Source organism: Salvelinus alpinus, chromosome 37 (genome assembly GCF_045679555.1).
Source record: "Salvelinus alpinus chromosome 37, SLU_Salpinus.1, whole genome shotgun sequence".
In the NCBI taxonomy this organism is placed as follows: domain Eukaryota; kingdom Metazoa; phylum Chordata; class Actinopteri; order Salmoniformes; family Salmonidae; genus Salvelinus; species Salvelinus alpinus.
The window spans coordinates 359,000-371,657 of NC_092122.1; the positions used below are offsets into that span (position 1 = coordinate 359,000).

Genomic DNA, 12,658 nt, shown 5'->3' on the forward strand with positions numbered 1-12,658 from the left:
GGCACATCCCTGTTGTCCCGGAATCTAAAATCCACCCCATCAGTCCAGGAGGACAACCACATTCACACCACTGCCGCCAAGAGATGACCCGTCCAGTCTCCGCGACCGAAGCCAACGCTACTACCGGGGGGCTTGGAGCTGCATAGCACCAACGCTCCGCCGACTGACCCCAAGAACAAGACGCGACTCACCCAAAGAAGGGAACAGAGATTTTTTTGATACGAACACCCAGGACTACTTATCTTCTAAAGGAATTATCTAGCTAATTTCCTTTTTCCCCCTCACTAAAGCAAGCAGCGGTCGTTGTGTTCAATGACACCATGCTCATTGTCTCGTCCCGCAGTGCGCTGCTGTCCGTCTACTATCCCCAGATCTTCCTCATCCTCACCAGCGGTAGCTACCTGTAGGTTGGCACGTGCTTTTTACCCTTCTCTCCAACAGGTGCTTGTAGAGAGAGCCATGTGATGGTGTGCATTTGTAAGATTTCTTTACATTTTGAATCTCTATTATACACTAATTTAATTAATTTGTTGATTAGGACATTTACGCACGTGAAAAGTATGTGTAGTGTGTAGTGTATAATGCAATTTCACTATAAAATGATCAACTCAAATAAGCTATTGGAACTTATATAATAGCCTATTGTAAAATACTGGGATGGATTGGCCTTTACATTAAATTGTTGGTGCCAAACAACAAATATCTGTTTGGTTTTGTGACTGAAAATAGAATATTAATAACAAAACCTATAAGAAAACCACTTAACAAGAATTAAAAACGTTTAATGAATATTTAACATGCCTGTTGAATAGCTTCATTTAAACGTTATTTGACAAAATGTATTTTCCAACTAGCCTAGAAGTTGTACAGTCAATGGAGAGCTGCTCCAACTTCCCAAACTGACAAATGAAATGAAGTCAATATTTTGATGGATTTATAAATGACTTGTGTTATATTCACAGTGTTCAATAACTAAATTGATGAGATTACCTGACTAGTAGGATTTACGCATTGCAACATGACCATGTTCCAGACACGCTATATTTGTAAAGCAACATATGGAAAAGAGCAACATGTCGCTGGATGATATCCTGTGTTCTGTAGACAGTAGGACTGCACAACGGGTTATTTATTATTACATTAAAATACCCAGGCCCTCACAGAAAGAATGATTACTGCACAGATATGTCTCATACTTGTACAGACAGACCTGACCAATACCTAAAACAGCCCTTGTTGAGGTTCATGGCTTTAGTTAAAATGTGGGAATAAACGGCTATTAGTCAGAGTTGGTTTGTTGTCTGTTCTTCATCGGCTAACCATTGTTTGCTTTTGTGCATTTTAAAACCTGACTCAGTCACCCGAAGTAAATCTTACACACAGTGGTCCTTTAAAATTTATGAGGGTCAAGATGCAGGTTTTCCTTGTTTATCTGAAGTTAGTATTTAACATGTTTATTTGTCAGCCTCAAAACATAATCAATCAAGTGTAAACCAGAAGTTATTGGCAATACAATAGAGATATTGGCCCATTACTGTGATTCGGCTCATTTTCAGGGTTACGGCAAGCCACACGAGTCACGCTCCCCATCCTTTTCTCTTTTTGTAAGAGGGCGGTGGAGCAGGGCCATTCCTAAATGACTCAGATCTATAAGGTCACAATAAACAATCTCAGTGACCTGTGAGCTTGTCTCGAACCAGCTGTGTGTCTTAAATCAGCTGTGTGTCTTAATTAAGTGCTCTATCTAGATTGGTAGATTGGTAACTACCTGCGAGCCAAACCAAAACCTGACTGATGTGAGGGAACACTATAGCCCATGGGGAGACCTGTAGAATCTGTAGCTACAGTCCGTGCCACGCCGACTCTGCCCCGCCAACTCTATGCCTTGATGATTAACTATCTCCCTCTCTCTCCCCTCCCCTCTCTCCCCCCCATAGGGCGCTGTCCTCGGTGGTAGCTTTGGGCGCTAACATCATCTGCAACAAGATCCCTGGGCTGGCCCCGAGACAGCGCGCACTCTGCCAGAGCCGCCCGGATGCCATCATCGTCATCGGCGAGGGTGCCCAGCAGGGCATCAATGAGTGCCAGTACCAGTTCCGCTATGGCCGCTGGAACTGCTCCGCCCTAGGCGAGAGGACCGTCTTCGGACAAGAGCTGAGAGTAGGTCAGTCTACCTGCTGCAATTAGTCTAGTCAAACGCACATAACTTGTTAGGGGTGCTGGACTGAAGAAAACTTGTAGGGACAGTTTCCCGGAAGCAGATTAACCCTATTCCTGGACAAAAAAACAATTTTCGATGGAGATTGCCCATTGAGCTTGCTTTTTAATCCAGGACTAGGCTTAATCTGTGTCCGAGAAATCACCCTGTATAGATGAAGTAGGACCCGCAATGTTGTTGGTCGTACTTCATCTCTACTGTACATTCTCTACAGTGTGGCTGCTCCACACTGAGAAGGATATAATATTAGTTTATGATGATGATGCAGTGATTGCATCAGAATGCCCACCAGACGAAGCATTGGTGAGAGGTGAGCATCTGATTGTGCCAACTGGGCAGAATGAGAAGTCACTGGCTTTTCCTGTGCCCCGATGAAAACGTATAGGTCTACTGTCAGTGACTAGTGCCTAACTCACAGTCCAACCAATGCAGTCCAAGGTGCATGACACAAAGCGTAAGCTGGATATATAAAAAAAAATCTGACCAGCCACTCTTACAGGAAAATGAAAGTTCAATTAAAGTTGTTTCTGTTGAACTTCCTTTTTCTTCCCAGTGGCTATGTTCAGGTCAGGGCACCAGGAGAGGTTATGGTAGTCAGTTCAGGGCAATACAATTTGGTGAAGGTGGGAGCGATAGCTATCATCATGGCCAATTTGGTTGTGGTAGTGTGTGTGGTGCTACTCCTGCAATAGAAGCAACGATGGGAGGTTCACAAACTAGACCTCCTCTTCATTAGAATGAAGAGTGAAGATCTATGGTTAGTGATACTACTTCAGTGAAATCTTCCAGTGAGAATATTATTCTTTCCCCATCATCCTCCTTCACTTTTACTCCATAATATTAGGCATACGGGAACAATTGAAACTTGAAGCCGTGTTGCTAGTGTCCTGAAGGGGTTTCAATCCATGTAGGACAGTCAGTCCATGTAGAAGTCTGTCCTGCTTCTGGGCTTGAGTTTGGTTTGTGGCATTCATTCTTACAACACTGACTGTCCCAAATACAGTAGATCTATATTAATTATTGTGTGAAAATGAACCAGAATGTCCTTAGAAGTGCAACCTCTCCTAACTATCTATACTCATAAACTCTAACATCGCTCTGATCTGGTTTTAGTCAGCATTCCCCTATTTTTTTTATTTCCCACAGCACACCAGTGGTATTGGTCTTAATACGGGCTCTCTTATATAAGTTGTCTATCATTCAGAAATGTTTTGTTGCGGTCTCACTGTGGTTTGGGAACTGTGTTTAATCCAACAGCTCTGGAAACAATCACTTCTCTCACAGACAGGCGGACTGCTGGATCCAGGATCCATTTAGTTGTTTTATTAGAGGAAAGGAAATGTATCTATTCCTCTGTTCACCGTGGTGTGTTAGGTGGCTAATAGGGACACTCAGCTTGTCCCTCTACTGACTGTATATGTTGGGAGAGATTGATATGGCAAGAACTCTGTCGATCTACTGGGAAGTTATGGTCGGACTCACCTCTTGGGTTGTTGTTGGTAGTGATGAAATGTTGGATTTGTCATTCACAGGGCCTGGACAGGCTCATCCTGTGGTCAGTTGATCCATTCGAGTTCATGCATGTATAAAGGCATCACGGGTGTCAAGAAGTTCCTCTTCAAACACTTCATCTGATTGACCTGCAAGGACAGGGAACATACACCATAACTATTGAGTGAGACCGGGGTTTCTGTCTTGACCACTAATCAAGGTCAGCTACAGCAGTTAGAATACCCACAACAATGGAACCAAGCATGTATTACTCTACAATCAAAACACATTTTATATACTGGGGACGACATTTGGCAGTTCGAGGAAAACCTTCACTATTCTACATTTATTGAAAGGTCAGTTTCCCTGGTTCAGACTGATGAGAGAAGACTTCAGAGTTAGTTTAAAGTTATGGATCAGTGAGCCACAGAGCTAATGGGATCTACGAGTGAGTTTGTCAGGTTGGAGAGAAGCCACCCCATTGCCTTCCACTAGACACCATGCATTAATACTCAGGTTGTTGAGGAGAATGGAACCCAACATAGTATCTTGATTGAGGCGGGAAATATCCTATTACAAGGACAACGCAATAGTAATGTTATATAAAGTTGAAGTCGGAAGTTTACATACACTTAGGTTGGAGTCATTAAAACTCGTTTTTCAACCACTCCACAAATTTCTTGCTAACAAACTATAGTTTTGACAAGTTGGTTAGGACATCTACTTTGTGCATGAAACAAGTCATTTTTCAAACAATTGTTTACAGACAGATTATTTAACGTATAATTCACTTATAATTCAATTCCATTGGGTCAGAAGTTTACATACACTAAGTTGACTGTGCCTTTAAACAGCTTGGAAATTCCAGAAAATGGCTTTAGAAGCTTCTGATAGGGTAATTGACATAATTTGAGTCAATTGGAGGTGTACCTGTGGATGTATTTCAAGGCCTACCTTCAAACTCAGTGTCTCTTTGCTTGACATCATGGGAAAATCAAAAGAAATCAGCCAAGACCTCAGAATTTTTTTTTAGACCTCCACAAGTCTGGTTCATACTTGGGAGCAATTTCCAAACGCCTGAATGTACCACATTCATCTGTACAAACAATAGCACGCAAGTATATACACCATGGGACCACGCAGCCGTCATACCACTCAGGAAGGAGAAGCGTGCAAATCAATTCCAGAACAACAGCAAAGGACCTTGTGAAGATGCTGGAGGAAACAGGTACAAAAGTATCTACATCCACAGTAAAAGGAGTCCTATATCGACATAACCTGAAAGGCCGCTCAGCAAGGAAGAAGCCACTGTTCCAAAACCGCCATAAAAAAGCCAGACTACGCATGGTGACAAAGATCGTACTTTTTAGAGAAATGTCCTCTGGTCTGATGAAACAAAAATAGAACTGTTTGGCCATAATGCCCATTGTTATGTTAGGAGGAAAAAGGGGGAGGCTTGCAAGCCGAAGAACACCATCCCAACCGTGAAGCACGGGGGTGGCAGCATCATGTTGTGGGGGTGCTTTGCTGCAGGAGGGACTGGTGCACTTCACAAAATAGATGGCATCATGATGTATGAAAATTATGTCGCTATATTGAAGCAACATCTCAAGACATCAGTCAACAAATTCAAGGTATTGGCGTGACCATCACAAAGCCCTGACTTCAATCCTATAGAAAATTTGTGGGCAGAACTGAAAAAGCGTGTGCGAGCAAGGAGTCCTACAAACCTGACTCAGTTACACCAGCTCTGTCAGGATTTCACCCAATTTAAATTCACCCAATTTATTGTGGGAAGCTTGTGGAAGGCTACCTGAAACGTTTGACCCAAGTTAAACAATTTAAAGGCAATGCTACCAAATACTAATTGAGTGTATGTAAACTTCTGACCCACTGGGAATGTGATGAAATAAATAAAAGCTGAAATATATCATTCTCTCTACTATTATTCTGACATTTCACATTCTTAAAATAAAGTGGTGATCCTAACTGACCTAAAACAGTGAATTTTTACTTGGATTAAATGTCAGGAATTGTGAAAAACAGAGTTTAAATGTATTTGGCTGAGGTGTATGTAAACTTCCGACTTCAACTGTACAGTAATTCATTTCCTTTCCATGCTATAAATGTTAATGTGTTTGTTCTGAAATGGAAAGCGGGCCATTTGAAAGTCTCTTACGGGTATTTATCGTTGCTTTGACGGTGTAGTTTGACAGAATGATCAATGGTATAGCAGATGTGAGAATGTATCATGTGGTTGTGGGTCTATAACCTATGATAAGTTACCACCACCAGCTACAAAAACAATATGAGTAATGTTCACTTAACATTTATCTACCGTCTTTAAGCTGATTTGTTTGTTTATTAATTTCTTATAAATAATTTACAAGACGTTACATTACATCCATAAACAACTTGTCTAGAGTGAAGGTAGTGAGTTCAAAAACGCTACATTGTCAGCTATAGAATGACAAATGTGTTGGCTGAAGCAGAAACCAACTGGCACACATTAAGTACACTTATAGATAGGATAATCTACACTGAACAAAACTATAAACATAACATTTAAAGTGTTGGTCCCATGTTTCATGAGCTGAAATAAAAGATCCCAGATATTTTCCAAATGCTAAAAAGATTATTTCTCTCAAATGTTGTGCACAAATTTGTTTACATCCCTGTTAGTGAGCATTCCTCTTTTGCCAAGATAATCCATACACCTGACAGGTGTGGCATATCAAGAAGCTGATTAAACAACATGATCATTACACAGGTGCACCTTGTGCTGGGGACAATAAAAGGCCACTCTAAAATGTGCAGTTTTGTCACACAACACAATGCCACAGATGAGCGTGCAATTGGCATGCTGACTGCAGGAATGTCCACCAGAGCTGTTGCCAGAGAATTTAATGTTAATTTCTCTACCGTAAGCCAAGACCCAGGGCCTCATTGTAGGCCAATGTCATTTTAGAGAATTTGGCAGTACGTCCAACTGGCCTCACAACCGTAAACCACGTGTATGGCCTAGTGTGGGCGAGCGGTTTGCTGATGTCAAATCAAAATCAAATCAAATTTTATTGGTCACATACACATGGTGAGCAGATGTTAATGTGAGTGTAGCGAAATGCTTGTGCTTCTAGTTCCGACAGTGCAGTAATATCTAACAAGTAATCTAACAATTTTCCAACAACTACCGAATGAATACACACAAATCTAAAGCGATGAATGAGAATATGTACATAGAAATATATGGATGAGCGCTGGCCGAGCGACATAGGCAAGGTGCAATAGATGGTATAAAATACACTATATACATATGATATGAGTAATGTAAGATATGTAAACATTATTAAAGTGGCATTATTTAAAGTGGCATTGTTTAAAGTGACTAGTGATCCATTTATTAAAGTGGCCAGTGATTGGGTCTCAATGCAGGCAGCAGCCTCTCTGAGTTAGTGATTGCTGTCTGATGGCCTTGAGATAGAAGCTGTTTTTCAGTCTCTTGGTCCCAGCTTTGATGCACCTGTACTGACCTCGCCTTCTGAATGGTAGCGGTGTGAAAGGGCAGTGGCTCGGGTGGTTATTGTCCTTGATGATCTTTTTGGCCTTTATGTGACATCGGGTGCTGTAGGTGTCATGGAGGGCATGTAGTTTACCCCCGGTGATGCGTTGTGCAGACCGCACCACCCTCTGAAGAGCCTTGCGGTTGAGGGCGGTGCAGTTGCCGTACCAGTTTGTTAGGGTTTTGGGTGACAAACCTCTTTCTTCACCACACTGTCTGTGTGGGTGGACCATTTCAGTTAGTCTGTGATGTGTACGCAGAGGAACTTAATCAATCAAATTGATTTATACAGCCCTTCTTACATCAGCTGATGTCACAAAGTGCTGTACAGAAAACTTTCCACCTTCTCCACTGCTGTCCCTTCGATGTGGATAGGGGGATCCTCCCTCTGCTGTTTCCTGAAGTCTACGATCATCTCCTTTGTTTTGTTGATTTTGAGTGAGAGGTTGTTTTCCTGACACCACACTCCGAGTGCCCTCATCTCCTCCCTGTATCGTCGTTGTTGGTATTCAAGCTCACTACTGTTGTGTCGTCTGCAAACTTGATGATTTGAGTTGGAGGCGTGCATGGCCACGCAGTCGTGGGTAAACAGAAAGTACAGGAGGGGGCTGAGCACGCACCCTTGTGGGGCCCCAGTGTTGAGAGTCAGCGAAGGGGAGATGTTGTTTCCTACCTTCACCACCTGGGGGCGGCCCGTCAGAAAGTCCAGGACCCAATTGCACAGGGCGGGGTTGAGACCCAGGGCCTCCAGCTTAGTGGGTACTATGGTGTTGAATGCTGAGCTGTAGTCAATGAATAGCATTCTTACATAGGTATTCCTCTTGTCCAGATGTGATAGGGCAGTGTGATGGCGATTGCATCGTCTGTGGACCTGTTGGGTCAATGTTGGGTCAACGTTGTGAACAGAGTGCCCCATGGTGGCGGTATGGGCAGGCATAAGCTAGGGACAACGAACATAATTGTATTTTACTGATGGCAATTTCAATGCACAGAGATACGGTGACGAGATCCTGAGGCCCATTATTGTGCCATTCATCCGCCGCCCAGTTCTTCAATGGCCTGCATACTAACCAGACATGTCCCCCTATTTCCTTATATGAACTGTAACTTTAATTGTTGCATTTATATTTTTGTTCAGTATATATACTCTATAATACTATAGTACATATACTACTATAGTAATACTATAGTACATACAGTAGTTTTTACTGTATCTGCTGTACAGACACAGATACAGTAAGGCTCCTTTGGACAACCAGCAGATGTCACTTGGGTTTTATCAGTGGAGTCTTACCCAGCCCACCTGTTAAAAATTAGGGCTCTGACAAGAGTCAGTTCGACAGAGACTATCAAATAAGGAATGGTAGGTATTTATTAGCCTGTTACAGGTTAATTACATTAGACTAGTATAAGGCCGAACTGCAGTCAGGTCACCTAGTAATGTAAAGTGTGGATGAATTTTGTTGTAGTGGGCCACAAGCCTTTCATTAGGCCACAACATAAAATACTATACTGTATTGTAACATAAACTCATACTCATACTATGCACTACAACTCACCTAGGACTAGTGCAAGATAACTCCCTGCCGCTCTCTCCCTCTCTCTCCTCCCCAGGTAGCCGAGAGGCGGCGTTCACATATTCCATCACGGCGGCCGGCGTGGCACATTCGGTGACAGCGGCGTGTAGTCAGGGAAACCTGAGCCAGTGTGGCTGTGACAGGGAGAAGCAAGGCTACCATGACCAGGAGGAGGGCTGGAAGTGGGGAGGCTGCTCAGCCAACATCAAGTACGGCGTGGAGTTCTCCAGACGCTTCGTGGATGCCCGAGAGATCAAGAAGAACGCCCGACGTCTGATGAACCTGCATAATAATGAGGCAGGACGAAAGGTAAAGTGACTGACACTGCTTGTCTTGTTAACTGGGGTTTTAAGACACCTAACAAACATGTAGTTGTTTCTGTAGTGATCTAGAATATCAGACAATAGAATATAATACAACTCAATCAGGAAAGTATACTGAACAAAAATATAAATGCAACATGCAAAGTGTTGGTCCCTTGTTTCATGAGCTGAAATAAAAAAATCCCGGAAATGTTCCATACGCACAAAAAGTCTATTTCTCTCACATTTTGTGCAGATTTGTTCACATCCATGTTAGTGAGCATCTCTCATCTGTCAAGGTAATCCATCCACCTGATAGGTGTGGCATATCAAGAAGCTGATTAAACAGCATGATCCTTACACAAGTGCACCTTGTGCTGGGGACAATAAAAGGCCACTCTAAAATGTGCAGTTTTGTCACACAACACGGATGTCTCAAGTTTTGAAGGAGGGTGCAATTCGCATGCTGACTGAAGGAATATCCACCAGAGCTGTTGCCAGATAATTTAATGTTAATTTCTCTAAAACATTGTTTTAGCGAATTTGGCAGTACGTCCAACCAGCCTCACAACCGACCTCCACATCTGGCCTCTTCACCTGCGGGATCGTATGAGACCAGCCAACCGGCCAGCTGATGAAACTGTGGGTTTGCACAACCAGAGAATTTCTGCACAAACTGTCAGAAACTGCCTCAGGGAAATTCATCTGTGTGCTCGTCTTCCTCACCAGGGTCATGACCTGACTGCAGTTCGGCGTCATAACCAACTTCAGTGGGCAAATGCTCCCCTTCGATGGCCACTGGCACGCTAGAGAAGTGTGCTCTTCACAGATGAATCCCGTTTGTTTTCTCTGGATTGATGTGTATGACAGCGTGTTCCAGTTCCCAGCAATATCCAGCAACTTCGCACAGCCATTGAAGAGTGGGACAACATTCCACACGACACAATCAACAGCCTGATCAACTCTATGCGAAGGAGATGGTTTTCTGGTTTTCTGATCCATGCCCCTACCTTTTTTTAAAAGGTATCTATGACCAACAGATGCATATCTGTATTCCCAGTCATGTAAAATCTATAGATTAGGGCCTAAGGAATTTATTTCAATTGACTGATTTCCTTATGAACTATAACTCGGTAAAATCTTTGAAATCGTTGCATGTTGCATTTATATATTTTTTCAGTGTAAATATAAGTTCAGAGGAGACCGCATCGCTGTGCTAAATTATGCTATACTAGTTTAAAAACAGAGTGTTTCAGAATGTGTGTGTCTGTGAGAGCACATGCGTGTGTGCCTGCCCATGTGTGTGCATGAACTCGCCCCTGTGTGTATATATGTGTGTGTGTAAGCGGAGGGAACGCAAGACCAGGCAAACCGGTTGCCAAATGGAGTCCTGCCATAACCCTGCAGTCCCATTCATTGAAATACAGAGCATTAAGTCAGGATACAGGATATTATTGCAAAGTCTCTCTCTCTTCCTCTCTCGGTGGCAGCCCCCAAAACCATGCTGCTGCACCACTGCACACACTGAACCAACCTAATCAAGAGCCAATTCCCCTAACTTGATAGCAGGGCAGATCAAGAGCAACAGGCTTGATACACTGATACACTCGTACATGATAGGCTAGTAGGCTACAGTACTGGCCACCCAGTTAGAAGTTTTTAATTCCTATTGACAATGCATCAACACTGATAGATATTGCTTTGTGTTAGAATTTTCGATTCTTTTTTGGGGAACATTAGTCTACATAAACATTTAAGATTTGGTCACAACTAAACTCACATTTCTGGCCCTCGCTACATATTCGTCGCCAGACCCACTGGCTCCAGGTCATCCATAAGTCTATGCTAGGTAAAGCTCTGCCTTATCTCAGCTCACTGGTCACGATAACAACACCCACCCGTAGCACCCGCTCCAGCAGGTATATCTCACTGGTCATCCCCAAAGCCAACACCTACTTTGGTCGCCTTTCCTTCCAGTTCTCTGCTGCCAATGACTGGAACGAATTGCAAAAATCGCTGAAGCTGGAGACTTATATTTCCCTCACTAACTTTAAACATCAGCTATCTGAGCAGCTAACTGATCGCTGCAGCTGTACACAGCCCATCTGTAAATAGCCCACCTAATCTACCTACCTCATCCCCATATTGTTTTTATTTCGTTTTCTGCTCTTTTGCACACCAGTAGTTCTACTTGCACATCACCATCTGCTCATCTATCACTCCAGTGTTAATTTGCTAAATTGTAATTACTTCGCTACCACGGCCTATTTATTGCCTTACCTCCTCACGCCATTTGCACACACTGCATATAGACTCTTTTTTTTCTCTATTGTGATATTGACTGTACGCTTGTTTATTCCATGTGTAACTCTGTGTTGTTGTTTGTGTCGCTCTGCTTTGCTTTATCTTGGCCAGGTCGCAGTTGTAAATGAGAACTTGTTCTCAACTAGCTTACCTGGTTAAATAAAGGTGAAATAAAATAAAAATAAAAACTGTCAACTCCGTTTATTTTCAGCAAACTTAACACGTGTAAATATTTGTATGTACATAACAAGATTCAACAACTGAGACATAAACTGAACAAGTTCCACAGACATGTGACTAACAGAAATGGAATAATGTGTCCCTGAACAAAGGGGGTCAAAATCAAAAGTAACAGTCAGTATCTGGTGTGGCCACCAGCTGCATTAAGTACTGCAGTGCATCTCCTCCTCATGGACTGCACCAGATTTGCCAGTTCTTTCTGTGAGATGATACCCCACTCTTCCACCAAGGCACCTGCAAGTTCCCGGACATTCCTGGGGGGAATGGCCCTAGCCCTCACCCTCCGATCCAACAGGTCCCAGACGTGCTCAATGGGATTGAGATCTGGGCTCTTCGCTGGCCATGGCAGACCACTGACATTCCTGTCTTGCAGGAAATCACGCACAGAACGAGCAGTATGGCTGGTGGCCTTGTCATGCTGGAGGGTCATGTCAGGATGAGCCTGCAAGAAGGGTACCACATGATGGAGGAGGATGTCTTCCCTGTAACGTACAGCGTTGAGATTGCCTGCAATTACAACAAGCTCACTCAGATGCAGTGACACACTGCCCCAGACCATAACGGACCCTCCACCTCCAAATCGCTCCAGAGTATAGGCCTCGGTGTAACGCTCATTCCTTCAACGATAAATGCGAATCCGAACACCACCCCAGGTGAGACAAAACCGCGACTCATCAGTGAAGAGCACTTTTTGCCAGTCCGGTCTAGTCCAGAGATGGTGGGTTTGTGCCCATAGACGACGTTGTTGTGATATCTGGTGAGGACCTGCCTTACAACAGGCCTATAAGCCCTTAAGTCCAGCCTCTCTCAGCCTATTGCGGTTAGTCTGAGCACTGATGGAGGGATTGTGCGTTATTGGTGTAACTCGGGGAGTTGTTGTTGCCATCCTGTACCTGTCCCACAGGTGTGATGTTCGGATGTACCGATCCTGTGCAGGTGTTGCTACACATGGTCTGCCACTGTGAGA

The 12,658-nt window shown here is 43.4% G+C and overlaps 1 protein-coding gene across 1 annotated transcript in view; it reads left to right on the top strand.

The window, feature by feature from the left end:
* The window catches only part of wnt7ba (wingless-type MMTV integration site family, member 7Ba), a 17,918-nt gene continuing 5,260 nt past the window's right edge, over positions 1 to 12,658 (top strand). The window contains exons 1-3 of the mRNA XM_071386028.1: positions 1 to 403; positions 1,938 to 2,164; positions 8,883 to 9,154. Of these exons, the coding sequence (XP_071242129.1) occupies positions 321 to 403; positions 1,938 to 2,164; positions 8,883 to 9,154 (582 nt within the window). The 5' untranslated portion in view covers positions 1 to 320. The remainder of the gene's footprint in view (positions 404 to 1,937; positions 2,165 to 8,882; positions 9,155 to 12,658) is intronic.